Raw genomic sequence first — 15,332 nt, forward strand, 5'->3', positions numbered from 1 at the left:
GCTTCTGTAGGTGGTGTCCTGTTTATAGAGAACACACACGCAGGGAAAGAAGCTCCTCGGGTGGTCTTGCCCTCTCCTCATGCCCACCTCTTCCCCTCCCCCGCAACAAGGGCACCTTTCTACTCTGTGCGGGCACAGACCCCTCTGACTGTACCCTCACTGAAACACTGCAGCCTCGTCAGCCTGCCTCTGTGCAGCCAACCTGAGTCCTTTCCCTGGGTCTCAGCTCCAAAGGCTAAGCTTCAGCGCCCAGCCCCCACCCACACCCATGGGGGAACATCTCAGGCTGGGGAGTGTGTGATGGGAGTGCGGGCCTATAGGTCAAGTGTTTTTATCATTACAGGGTGTTGTATTGTTGTCAAATGACTTTTTTCTACATATATTGAGATGATAATATTTTTATATTGTATGCTATTAATGTGATTAATTTATTAACATATTTAATTATCCTTCTATCCTAAGAAAAATAACTACTTTGTCATAGTGTATTATCCTTTTAATGTGTTGTTAACTTTAGTTTGCTAATATTTTATTGGAATTGTTGCATCTATAGTCATCTGAGATATTGGTATAGTTGTTTTTGAGATTTGGATCAAATACCCGGGACAGTTTGGATCTTCCTTCTTCCCAGCCCTGTAACTAAACCCAATTCAGTTTCCATCTGGCCCTGTTCTCTAGTTTGCTATTTGTCTCTTATTACCAAGATCTTTTATTGCAATGATTTTTTAGAGCTAGTAATAATATATTTATGTGAATTTTTGGATGAATTTTCTCCCCACATTCTTCTATAGCTTTTGCTGTTTGTATTTCTCATCAATGTCATCACTGTATCCATACTATCCAGCAAGTAAAAAATCTGAAGTTCTTGCAGTATCCCTCACACCTTAGAAATCTTAATGCCAAGTTTCTCTAGGCACTCCTGAAATCATCAGCATCAGAATGATTGAGCTTCTGAAACAAGAAGCAGAGGCTGGACAGCAATTAGATAGTGACTATTAATTTTATACACAAATATTTGCGGAGTCAATAGTATAAATAAGACTGATATATATAACAGTTAGAGGTGTTATATAACATGCACATGTTGGGGAGCTGGGATGTGGACCCAGGTAGTCTAACTGTGGAGCCTGGCATCTCTATTATGTACCTAATGGTCTTGCTTCAGTTAGAGCTCTTTGAGGTTCTGTGGAATAGATGCATGGGGCAAGTCTGACATCAATCTGAAGCACTTATATTTTTAGTGGAATTTTAAAAGTTTTGGTTAGCTTTTTATCAGGGAAAACATCATTTAATTAAATACAGTATCTATAGAAACCAGATTGTTATAATATTATTTCCTAATTTTATTCTGACTTGCAGTATCATTTCCATAAGAATGAACCTTATTGACGGAGTTCACTGATAATATTTATAGAAATCTGTGGTTCAACTCTGAGACATTTGATATCATCAATATGACTAATAGGAATAGAATTTCCTCTGGTAGAAATCGTCTTAATGGTGGTCTTGTTTATCAACCACAGTCAATGAAAACTTTATTGGTTATCAGCTATGTACAGATACAGAATCTGGATTAGAAGAGAAAATAAAACCTTAAGAAGTAGTCCTCAGAAAAATTGCAATTGAGTTGGAATCATAGGGTATGTTGCCAAAAAAGTGCTCAAAAAGGGGGTTAATTTAAAATTGAGCCAGTAACATACATCTAAATTGGGTTTGAAAAGTCTAATTCAGATAATCTGCACCAGAATTGTCACACCTGTCATTTAATATGCCGCCAGTAGTGTAATGGTGACTGCACACTAGAAATACCTGAGATTCTGAATTAGAGTGCATCCTGAGTCAGTATTTTAAAGGAAATGAACTAATAAAACCTCCAACAAGGGTTTCTAAATAAGTCCATGTTAAAAATCATTATTCTGGAGTATACATTCCAGGCACTGGAGAATGTATCATCTTTGTATCCTCAGCACCTTGCAAAAGATCATTGACAATATTTCTTTTTTTTGTTGTTGTTTCTATATATATTCTTTAATTTTATTTTATTTTTAAACTTTACATAATTGTATTAGTTTTGCCAAATATCAAAATGAATCCGCCACAGGTATACATATGTTCCCCATTCTGAACCCTCCTCCCTCCTCCCTCCCCATACCATCCCTCTGGGTCGTCCCAGTGCACTAGCCCCAAGCATCCAGTATCGTGCATCGAACCTGGACTGGCAATTCATTTCTTATATGATATTTTACATGTTTCAATGTCATTCTTCCAAATCTTCCCACCCTCTCCCTTTCCCACAGAGTCCATAAGACTGTTCTATACATCAGTGTCTCTTTTGCTGTCTCGTACGCTGGGTTATTGTTACCATCTTTCTAAATTCCATATATATGCGTTAGTATACTGTATTGGTGTTTTTCCTTCTGGCTTACTTCACTCTGTATAATAGGCTCCAGTTTCATCCACCTCATTAGAACTGATTCAAATGTATTCTTAATGGCTGAGTAATACTCCATTGTGTATATGTACCACAGCTTTCTTATCCATTCGTCTGCTGATGGACATCTAGGTTGCTTCCATGTCCTGGCTATTATAAACAGTGCTGCGATGAACATTGGGGTACACGTGTCTCTTTCCATTCTGGTTTCCTCAGTGTGTATGCCCAACAGTGGGATTGCTGGATCATAAGGCAGTTCTATTTCCAGTTTTTTAAGGAATCTCCACACTGTTCTCCATAGTGGCTGTACTAGTTTGCATTCCCACCAACAGTGTAAGAGGGTTCCCTTTTCTCCACACCCTTTCCAGCATTTATTACTTGTAGACTTTTGGATTGCAGCCATTCTGACTGGTGTGAAATGGTACCTCATAGTGGTTTTGATTTGCATTTCTCTGATAATGAGTGATGTTGAGCATCTTTTCATGTGTTTGTTAGCCATCTGTATGTCTTCTTTGGAGAAATGTCTGTTTAGTTCTTTGGCCCATTTTTTGATTGGGTCATTTATTTTTCTGGAGTTGAGCTGTAGGAGTTGCTTGTATATTTTTGAGATTAGTTGTTTGTCAGTTGCTTCATTTGCTATTATTTTCTCCCATTCTGAAGGCTGTCTTTTCACCTTGCTAATAGTTTCCTTTGATGTGCAGAAGCTTTTAAGGTTAATTAGGTCCCATTTGTTTATTTTTGCTTTTATTTCCAATATTCTGGGAGGTGGGTCATAGAGGATCCTGCTGTGATGTATGTCAGAGAGTGTTTTGCCTATGTTCTCCTCTAGGAGTTTTATAGTTTCTGGTCTTACGTTTAGACAATATTTCTAAAGAGGAAGCCCTCATTTTCTCCTCTGGTTTTGTCTCACCTGTCCCTATTTCTAGTACCCTCCATTCTTTCCTAACTTGGGGGACTGTATTATTCCACACAATATTAAACTTCAAAAACCTGGGAGTAACTGTACATTTTGTCCTTTCTTTTTTAGTACAAGTAGATCATGAAATTCTTTCCCGTTTCCCTTCTGAATACTTCTAAAATCAGTCCGCTTTTTCTATCTAGCTTCCTATATGCCAATCAACAAGTTTCTCACCTTGACAATAGCCTCTTAATTGGTTCTTTCCTGTAGGTATTCTACCAATAACCCATATTCCATCCAGGTTTTCCCTGAAATGCCAATCTCATCAAACTGTTTTCTGCTTAAAAACCTTCAGCAGCTTCCAGTTACCTAACCCCATGTCATCTGGAGGGGGCTCCAGGCTATGGTCCTTTTTATCTTCAGTGTCATCTTCCACTTCATATTTAGCTACTTATCACCCTACCCCCAAGCCATACTGAACTCATAATCAGCTCCCTCCAGGTTCTTGCATGTGCCCCTCAGCTTTCACATACTCTCCACTCTTGTAATTGTATTGCTGCCTCTTTCCCTTAACTCAGTATCATGGCAACCTCCTCTGGCCACTCAGTCTAGCTAGGTTATTGTATTGTAAGCTCCCACAATATATATATTATTTCTTACATCAGAGAAATAATTCATTTCTTATTTCTATAAGAAATAAATGTGGGAACAATCATTTCTTATAGCACTTTATTGTAAATTCTTGTTAAATTTTCAATATTCCTACCCAGCAGTTCCATTAAGGAAGGTGCTGCTTTTTATTTTAAATAAGGCTCTACTTCTAACAGTTCAGTTGAATAGAGAATCAGTAAGTATCTTAAATGACAAATGATGCAGTTAATTAGGATCTGAAAAGCTCTAGGTCAAAATGATGATGCTGGCTGGGAAGATGATTATGGTAACAATATATAATAATCATGGAGACCATTGCTGAGAGCTGACAGTCTGGGCCCTATATATTAATTATATCATTTAGTCATCATTACCATCCTACTGTGCAGTTACTATTACTTTTTTAAGGATGAGGAAACTGAAGCTTGGAAACATCATATAATTTGCACGGGGTTACACAGCTATTAAGTAGTAAAGTCAGAAGCCAAATCTAAACAGCAGATTGCAGTTACTACGTGGCACACTGCTCTCCTAAGGACTAGGTCAGTATCTATCAGATTTAGGAATTTTACAGATCAGTATAATTTTGCAATTATAAAAGGAGGGATTAGAGTGCAGATAAAATGGTATCTAACCTAAGTTTATTAACAGTTTCACTATTTACAATAGTTATCAGCTATCCCATAATTTCACAAAAGGTCAGTTTTTCTTAAACAATTTGAGAAAACAGTCCTCAATATAGAAAATTGCTATTGTTATTCCAACCTTGGTACATTATATTTTGTCCTTATATCAGTGAATATATTTTACAAGTAAACTTTAAAGACATGTCAGGGTCCTGAGATACTGAAAAACTACTATGATAAAGTAGTTTTGAAAAACTAAACCCATGCATCCAAGAAAACTCAAACTTTGAAAAACTTCACGAGTGTGCGTTTTGGTAAATATTTTAATCCACTACTACTTACAATATATAGTCAGGTGACTGAGTCCAGATTTAATCTTGAAAACATTCATGGCAGCAACAGAGAAACTGCCTAATTTATCATTACAATAAATGTGTTGAAGAAATGTTAAATCTAGCACACTTGACACTGGTGTATGCTTTTTTAAAATTTATAATAGATATGAACGTGTGACATGATTACTAATTATAGCAAATTACATTGGCTTTCCAGTTACATAGTAATGTTAAATTTTTAAAAATATGCTTATTTAAAATAATCTATTAAATAAAAATATTATTATATAGTATTGTTGATTATATACCAATTTATAGAAAACTGTATTGGTGCTTTGTGAATAATGACCCAATTTTAAGATATAAAGAATTTGAGAATCAAGAAGTGCCCAAGACCTTGAAGTTATCAGACCTTCATATAAGGAACTTAAAATTTTCAGCACTAACCCAAAAGGTCAGAGAGAACAAGCTTTTCATATCTAAAATTCTAAGGCCTCGTTGAGATATTGCAAAGAATAAATGTTAAATACACACACATATTTTTAGTGTTATACTTGAAGTAATGGGGCAACTGTGCAGCAACGGATAGTTGATTTTACTGTATTAAATTGTTGTTTAGTACTGAGTCGTGTCTTAAGTAGAGGTGTTCTGAATGTGTTTGCAGGTAGAGGGAAGAAAGTCTGTAGAAAAGGGAGACTGAATATGCTTGAGAAAGGAGGATTGATGAGGCGTGGTCCCTAGGGAAGAGGTGGGGATGGGATCAAGATGATTGATAGAGGAAATGAGGGTAGCAGGGAGTAAGAGGATTGATTGAGGGGATAAATTGGTTCAGAATGAAGCCAGATGTTCAAAAAGCAAATGTTATTCACCTTACCCTTTTTACTAGTTTCCCTGTTAAAATGCCTTGATCAGAAACAAGGAGTCAGATTTTCCAGTAATCACCATCATTGGTAGCCCACATACTACATTCCTCTTCTGTGTAGGTATTCTTGCTCTCTTTCTTAAAGAGTTCCTAAAATGAAAAATAGGCTTACATTATATTAGATTCTACAGAATACCAGGCTCATTACTTAATAGGTGAGCATAGGAGGGCAGGTGGTAAGCTGGTCTAAATGTAAAAGGCATATACAAGTTAAAAAATTCTGTATATTATATTTCACTGTGTCAGCTTTTATTTGCTATAACGTAGCTATCAGCTAGGAGGGATAGTTGTGTTAATCACATGTATAACAGTTATATGCATTTCATATATTTCACTTGTTTCTTTCAAACTATTTTCCCACAGTCTTTAAAGAAGCATGGAAACATTATTTTGTATAGAAAAAAATTTCTTACGTAAGTCAAAAGTTTGTTTTAATAAGTTCCTAACTATCTTGATGGCAGAAGCACATGTGAGAAGGGTCAGAGTTATGCAAAGGAGTTGCAATTAAATTTGTTTGTGAGTTGAGGTTGAAACTGTAAAAGCACTTTTATAATGCCAGATTTTATTTTCACAATCTACAATTCTCTCCACTGGAAAGCCTGCTTTCTTAAACTGTATGTATGACAGAGACCTCTGGTTCTTTGAACTGAATTTTAAATAATTAAATAATCAAAGCTGGTGACTTTAAATGATAAACTTTTATTCTGAATATACTGTTTTTGCACAAGATTTAACACAACATTTTCTGGGATTATAAATATTTTTATAACAGTAATATACAAATTTTTACAAAAATGTTTTTATCAGGCTAATTTCCACAAAAGTGTCAAGAGAACATAATAAAGGGGAGAAAGTATCTTTTGTTCACAAAGCCACTTGGCCTTTTTCATGGATGCACACTGAGCATTTCAATAAAAGTATCCCTAATAGAAATGATCCAACAACATACAGCACAACAAAAAAGACAGCTCTGTCAGGTCACACTGTAGACTTAATTGGCATCTTTTCAAGACAGTATCCCATTAGTCTCAGAATTTCTTTGAGTTAATCTTGTGAATTAGAAATAAAGTAGATGAAACTGTTGGTAAAGGTTTTCTAAGACTTTAACATCCTGGAACTTTTTCAAGAAATCAAGAAACTTCATACCTTTGCTTTATTGATTTGTTCTTTACAGAAATGTACATGGAATAATAGCGGTATTAACATTTTGTGCTATGGGAAAACAACACAGGTCCCGGCTCCAGATAATTGTAACATATTTGAAACTGTGGGCAGGTGAGACCATCATTCTACTGTATCCTCTGAGTCACAACATCCATTTTGTTTCCCTAGGTCAGCCTCTGTACCTCTAGACACTTTAATGTCAACTAACATGATTAATGGAATAGTTCAGAGTTTAAATTAAGACATAGAATTTAAGCTTTGGTGGAGAGAAAGATTTAAATGAGATGTAAAATACAAAAGAGCATCAAATAAGCAAGTAACACTTGAGTTGCAAAGGTCACTTAAAAGGGATACTGCCTATTTGAACCCAGTAAGGCCAGTTTTAAAGTTAATAAAAGGAATAGTATAGGAAAACTTACAAATGGCAGCAACACTGTCTAGATTTTTCCAAGTTAAGCAATAATGCCTCAAGCATTAGAAACATGAAAAAAGATCATACTAAAATCTTATTAGACCCAGGACCTAAAAATCTCTTCAGTCAAACTTGCTAACTATGTCATGTTAAAAACCTGTTACAAATATGGACCACGATTGGTGTTTGGCAGTAATGCTGGTTGTTCAAATGAAGAAAATATAAACAAATCATTAATGCAAAATCCATTTCTGTTATTCAACTCCAATACAAGACTTATTTTGGTTTTGTTTTAGTGAAAACTACACAGCTGCGTGAGCATAGCAAAACATTAGGTAAGCAAAAGGAGTTCAAAAGCTTTTGTCTTGATCTCTTGTACTATTAAGTCTTTGAAAATTAATATTATAACAGGCTATGATTTAAGTTATTGTTCAACAATCAAAACTCAGAAAAATCCTAAAGTAAACATAATAATTGGATGGGATGAGTGTTATGGTCTTTCAAAATGCATGAAGACTAGTATTAGGTATGAGAACAATTTTTAGTCAGAGAGCATGTTCTTACCCAATTTATTAACATATATGTGGCTGTCATAATATATGTTTAATTTATAACAGAAAATAAAGGATCATGGCAAGACTCATATACATAAATATATTTTGATGGCAAATGAAATCAAATAGGACTCTGCCAGGAGATGCCAAGTTTCACTGTGATGAACACAACATGTAGTTGATGAAAACACACTTCAGTGACATTAGCCATGAAAATATATTTAATAGAATTTAAAGATAATTTTAAGGTAGTCTGTTGTATGCTGGAAGCAATTTGCTTGTTTTAATGTGCGTCGTTTATGTACACAAGCTAACATAACTATATTTCGATATCCCCTTCTCAACACTTTCATGATTTAAAATAGTCTAGCAAAAGTTAACAATAAGTTTTAAATATTTAATTAACAAACAACATGATTTAAACATATTGTTACTAGAGTGAGAAGTTCCATATTTTTTTAAATCACTTTGGTGTTTTCTAAAATGTCAATACCAGTTACAAATGAGACTACAAAATCACAACAATGTATTAGAAATGGTAACTGATGTCAACTCTTAGAACGATAGTTGGCAAAGTGATTCCATTTCCCCCTAGCCCCGTTTTTAAATAAAAAAATATTTTAAATAAGGAAATGTACACAAGTGGTGCCTAGGGTATATTAGTGGTGAAGGGAATTACAAATGTGTGCAAAGCTAAAAACAAAACAAATATATCTTTTAAACTATGCTAAAGAATTGGTTATATCTTTGATATATGAAGCATATTAAAGCATACTGGATAATGTTAATAAGATTTTTACTTAAAAATGATATATAAGAAAATTTCCAGCATAGACACATACCAGTTTCTGGCATGTTTGAAAAAAGAGCAAATATCTGCATACTTCCAGCCTTCAGCAGAATTATTCCCTATAATTGTTACACATTCATTGTTTTTATCCTTTCTTCAAATACTGTTTAACCCTGAAAATAATCTTTTAAAGCATAAATAAATTCTACCATATTACTCTATAATGAAATATCTGATTTAATACACTAACCATTTCACTAATGAGGTTGTATAAAAACAATTTTGATTATTCACAATCAAGTATTCATGTGCATACATAGAGATTCAAGGTTTCCTATTTGTTCAGATTATTGTAAAACCCTCATCAAACTGTGTGGAAATTTTGGTCAAGTGCTCGTATCATTTAAAACGGAGGCAACAAAAGCAGCAGCGAGTTTGGGATTGTATGTGCTACTATTCCAGCGAACAGAGAGGAAACCTAGGATGTCTCTTCACTGAGAACATATATGTACTCTTCAAAAAATAAATGTGTCAAATCTGATTTATGTACTTAAAATATCTGTACATAGGTTTTCAGGCAAAAGCACGAATCTGTATAAAATCCATTAATTCCCATTTCACCATTTACCTAATCCAATCATTCAGCATTTACATTGCACAGTATATTCAGAGTAGTTTAAAGACATTTTAAAAGATGACTTAAGTGCATTACACTGCAAGGTTCAGATTCTTACATAACAATAATGTCACTCAGTTAACTTTTCAATGGACTATACTCTACAGTAAGAGAGAAACAAACCGAAGTTAAAATAGCAGCAGCATCATGCAAAATACCCTTGGTAACCAAAGTTCATTTATCACAAGAAAAAACATTTCCCCTCCCCCCAACAAGCTTTTCTTAGAGCATTTTGAAGTTTCTGGCTAGCACTACGGAACTTTACTGTGAACAAAAAGGACATTACATCAAAGCATTTATTAAGGGCTCACATATATGAGGACATATGTCGCATATTAATTCTACCCTCAAGCACCTTTAATTTAATTTCTTAGTTATTATTTTCAAACAATCAATCCATTATACCCACCAAAACTTGGCCATCATTTGTGTTATATTTCTGGCAGAGAAGCCATTCTTCATAAGGCATTTTATTCATGGCATTTTTTTTTTTTTGTAGAAAATAAGCCATTATTTCTATTTTGTCAGATTATACCAATGTTAATTCTTTCTCCCTCTGTGTCTCTCTATATATTTCCAATAATAACTACTCAAAGCAGGAAATAATTTTTAACAGAAGAATAAGTGAAGGAAAAAAAAAGCAACTCTTTTCCCCAAGAGATTTTCTTGGTAAAAGAACAAGGATTGCAGCAAGTCAAAATCAAGACAATTTGCACGATCCATAAACAACTGTGTGGGGAGCCCTTTAACATGTAATCACCAACAATGCAACAACAAGTTTTCAAATTTTCCAATAGAGCATGTATAGAATTCTGCTTCGATGTTATACATAGATGATGCAGCATTCACACAAGTTGAAGGATCTGACACCCTGACATGCAGCCAGTGGGTGCCTTATGAGTCTGCGTCTTAGATGGATGCCATGGGGTGGGCCCAGCTAGTGGTCTGCTGAGTTCGCAGTTGACCCTATTTTAATGCAGTTGAGGGCTCCTGTTTCAGCAGGGTCTGGAGTTTAATCTGCAGATTTGGTTTGAGAAGGTCATAACTGGTGGTGTCTGCTGCCGGATAAGAGCCAAAGTAGCACACACTGGATGCCGATGATGGACCACAGGGAGGGGTTTAATCCAGAGACACCACCACAGTCGGTATAGTCCTCCTGTTGGAAAGAAAAGGGAAAAGAAAACTCCTGAAAAATATTTCCTAAGACATCTTTCCAAGTACCCTAGGCTTAGTCCACTCACCTTAAAACGCTGCTTTGCTTTGAATCCAGATAAATTACATTGTCCTATATTTCACTATTCAACAATTTTGGATTAATCAATTTTCCCAGGACCATTTGAAGAATGCCTTACATTTTTAGTTGTAGAGTCTGATGATTATTAAAGGAAATACTTTAATAATAAATGCTGAGTTGAGTGATACACCAATTTCTGAAGTAAAAGAAAACCCTTACTTTCACAGTGTCAAGCATCCTTATATATTTATAAATATAAGATATAAAAATGTAACAGTCTGTTTTATAATTCCAAAGAATTAACATATTAGCAATTATGCTCTATAAGGCAAAGTTTGAGACTGGTAGAATAAATAAGTAAATTTGAAAAATGAGGATTTATTTTCCATATCCAGTATCAAAGGTTGTACATGTAGCATCTGGACCTTCGTCAAGAATTAAACAAACAATAATGTAGTTGCACCCTCAAGGAAGGACACTTTGAAAACTTATATCCAAAATAAAGAGCTAAGCTAGCAAGAGAGATTTGTTCTATTCAGAGAACCATGAAATACAAGCTACCCATTTGCTCATTTGCATCCCCTATTGTCTACTCGTGGATCATTAGATTCCTTGGTAACACAAAATTACTTTTATTCCTAGGTTCTGTATTCTGTAATATTTTTTGCATCCTTTGATTCCTTTATGAATTGCATTTTAAAAAAACTTCCTATCTTAAGAGGTAAAATGACTAGGCATAAGATAAGCTACAAGGATATATTATACAACATGGGGAATGTAGCAATATTTTATAACTATAAATGGGATAAAAACCTTTAAAAATTGTGAATCACTATATTTTACACCTGGAACTTTAATATTATAGGTCAATTATACTTCAAAAAAAAAAAAAAAAACTCCACAAGAAAATCCCTTATCTCATTGTTTTCCTAAACATCTTTTAAGAATTCACTAATCCAAGGTTCATCTAATAGTCAGAATAACAGGTTATGAAAGAATATAGTAAGAATATTTTTACAAAGACTCTGAACTCCCAGACACTAAAACAATGGCTCTTTTTGCTCAGTAGCGTTTAATACAGTGCCTGTCACCGAGCATATAAATTTCTTCTTGAATTGTATTTTAAGGCAGTAGAAGTCTGTTAAAGGTAAATCTGAAGCAAAATAATCCACTAAAGAACATTTTGTTTTTCACATCTCAGAGGTGGGATTCCTGGATCGTATAGTAATTATATTTTTAATTTTCTGAGGAACCTCAATATTGTTTTCCATAGTGGCTGCACCAATGCACTCTCCCACCAACAATGTGTAAAGATAGTCCACAGCCTTGCCAGCATTTATCTCTTGTCATTTTGATAATAGCCATTCTAACAGGTATGAGGAGATACTCATGGTTTTGACTTGTATTGTTCTGATGTTTAGTGACATTAAGTATCTTTTCATGTACTATTGGACATCTGTACATCTTCTTTGTAAACATGCTTATTGAGATCCTTTGCTAATTTTAAAATCAGATTATTTCTTTTATATTGAGTTATATGAGTTCTTTATCGATTTTGGATACTGGCCCCTTATCACGTACACGAATTGCAAACATTCCCTCCCATTCTATGGGCTACCTTCTAATTCTGTTGTTTTCCTTTGCTGTGCAGAAAATTTTAAGTTTGATGTTATCCCACTTTTTTGTTGTTGCCTTTGCTTTTCCATGGTGACAAGTCCAAACAGTCATGACCAAAACCAGTGCCAAGAAGATGACTCCCTGTGTTTTCTCCTAGATTTATCATGGTTTCAGGTCTTCACGTCATTAATCCATTTTGAGTTGATTTTTGTGTATGGTGTTAAGATAGTCGTCCAGTTTCATTCTTCTGCATATGGCTGTTCAGTTTTCCTGTTACTGCAGCTGCTTAATATAGTGAACAGCTATATATACATCAAATCAAGATGTATCATGCATCCAACTTTCTCCTTCAAGATTGCTTTGGATATTTGGGTCTTCTATAGTTTCATATATATATTTTAGGATTGTTCTAATTCTGTGAAAAATGTCATTGAAATTTTGATGGTGATTGCATGGAATCTGTGAATTACTTTGGGTGGTATGGATGTTTTAACAATTCTTCTAATCTCTGAGCTCTGAATATCTTCCGTTTATTTCTTTCATCTCTGCCTTATAGTTTTCAATATATAGGTCTTTCACTTCTTTTGTTAAAATTATTCTTATTCATTTTGATGCAATTTTAAGTGGAATTACTTTCTTAATTTCTCTGAGAGTTCATTATTATTATACAGAAATAAATGTTCTTTGTACATTAATTTTATATTTTGTATTTTTACTTAATTTATTAACTCAGTTTCTTGGTTGAGTCTTTAAGACCTTCTATATATAATATCATGTAGTCTATAAATAATGCCTTTATTATGTTGATACACATTCCCTTTATATCCACGGTTTTGAGAGTTATCATAAACGGGTGTTGAATTTTTGCTGAATGCTTTTTCTGCATCTGTTAAGATGATCGTATGATTTTTAGCCTTCATTCTATTAATGTGTATATCACATCAGTTGATTTTGTGGTTTGTGAACAATCATTGCATTCCAGGAATAAATCCCACTTGATCATGGTGTATGACCTTTTTAAAGTATTGTTGAATTAATTTGATAATGTTGAGAATTTTTCATCTATTTTCATCAAGGATATTGACTTGCAATTTTCTTGTAGTGCTCTTGTCTGGTTTGGTATCATGGTAATAAGACTGGCTTTGTAAAAATGAATTAGGAAGTATTCATTTCTCTCTTATTTTTTTGGAGTTTACAAGGGACAGGTATTAAATGTTCTTTGAATGATGGTAGAATTCACAAGTGAGGCCATCTGGTTGTGGACGTTGTTGGAAGGTTTTTGATAACTGATTCAATCTTCTTACTAGTAACTGGTCTGTTTAGATTTTCTATTCCTCCATGAATGGGTCTTGATAGGTTGTATGTTTCTAAAAAATTATCCATTTCTTCTAGGTTGTTGGATTTTTTTGCAATTTTAAATTGTATTACTATTTCTTCCTTGGTCTGTTAATATTTGCTTTATATATTTAGGTGCTTCTATGTTGGAGAAGGAAATGGCACCCCACTCCAGTACTATTGCCTGGAAAATCCCATGGACAGAGTAGCCTGGTAGGCTACAGTACATGGGGTCACAAAGAGTTGGACACGACTGAGCGACTTCACTTTCACTTTATGTTGGGTGCATAAATATTTACAAAATGTTTATATCCTTTTGTTAGAATGACCTTTTTTATTATGTGATGATCATGATGTCTCTTACTACAGTTTTTGTATTAAAGCCTATTTTGTCTACGTATATACCTATCCAGCTTTCTTCTGGTTTCTATTTGTATGGAATACCTTTTTCCATTTCAGTCCATGAATGTCTGTAAAGTTGAAATGGGACTCTATAGTTATTATAACTGTTATAAATATAACATGTTTATTTAAACCTCATAATATTTAGTGCTATATATACAATAAGTTATAACATCTTACCGACTTATTTTGAGACTTAAATTCAAATGTATTCTGAAACTACTCTTTTCTTCATGTTCTGTGCTTTTGATTTCACAATTTACATATTTTTCATCTGTGTAACCACTGGTTATTGTATGATAGCTATTTTTACTATATTTGTTTATGTGATTAACCCACTGTCATTACAATATTAGATTATTCTGAATTTATCTATTTTTACCAGTGAGATTTATACTTTGATATGTTTTCCTGTTACTAATTAGTGCTGTTTTGTTTCAGTTTAAAGGAGTGCCTTTAACATTTCTTGTAAGGTCAGTCTAGTGGTAATGAACTCCAGTATTCGCTTGTCTACAACTCTATTTATCCTTCGAATTGGAAGGACAGTTTACTAGATAAGAGTATTTTTGGTTGGTAGGGTTTTTTCTCAGTACTTTACATACATCATGCTACTCACATCAGGCTCGCTCATTTTGGTGGAAAGATACTGGTAGCCTTAAAGGTCTCTTTGTTTGTAACAAGTATTCTTGCTTCTTTTAAGATTCTCTTATTACTTAAAAATTTTTAATATTAGAGTATAGTTGATACACATTGTCATGTCAGTTTCAGGTGTACTGCGAAGTGATTCATTTATACATAGACATATATCTACTTTTTGGGATTATTTTCTTATATAGCTTATTACAGGAGAAGGCAATGGCACCCCACTCCAGTACTCTTGCCTGGAAAATCCCATGGACGGAGGAGCCTGGTGGGCTGCAGTCCATGTGGCTGCTAAGAGTCGGACATGACTAGCGACTTCACTTTCTCTTTTCACTTTCATGCACTGGAGAAGGAAATGGCAACCCACTCCAGTGTTCTTGCCTGGAGAATCCCAGGGATGGGGGAGCCTGGTGGGCTGCCGTCTCTGGGGTCACACAGAGTCGGACACGACTGAAGTGACTTAGCAGCTTATTGTAGAGTGTTGAGTGGCATTTCCTGTGGTTTACAGTAGATCCTTGTTGATTATCTATTGTAGGTATATTAGTGTGTATATGTTAATCCCAATCCCAAAATGTATACCTCCCTGACATTTCCCTTTCGGTAACGATAAGTTTTTTTTTGAAGTCTGTGAATCTGTTTCTGT

At 34.5% G+C, this 15,332-nt stretch overlaps 1 protein-coding gene across 6 annotated transcripts in view; it reads right to left on the reverse strand.

The window, feature by feature from the left end:
• Positions 1-6,542: 6,542 nt before the first annotated feature.
• Positions 6,543-15,332, reverse strand: part of CACNA2D1 (calcium voltage-gated channel auxiliary subunit alpha2delta 1) — a 520,495-nt gene continuing 511,705 nt past the window's right edge. For all 6 annotated transcript variants that reach the window (XM_027539817.1, XM_027539824.1, XM_027539819.1 and 3 more), the window contains one exon: positions 6,543-10,615. In XM_027539817.1, coding sequence (XP_027395618.1) covers positions 10,499-10,615 — 117 coding nt within the window. In that variant the 3' untranslated portion in view covers positions 6,543-10,498. The remainder of the gene's footprint in view (positions 10,616-15,332) is intronic.

Source organism: Bos indicus x Bos taurus, chromosome 4 (assembly GCF_003369695.1).
Source record: "Bos indicus x Bos taurus breed Angus x Brahman F1 hybrid chromosome 4, Bos_hybrid_MaternalHap_v2.0, whole genome shotgun sequence".
Classification (NCBI taxonomy): Eukaryota; Metazoa; Chordata; class Mammalia; order Artiodactyla; family Bovidae; genus Bos; species Bos indicus x Bos taurus.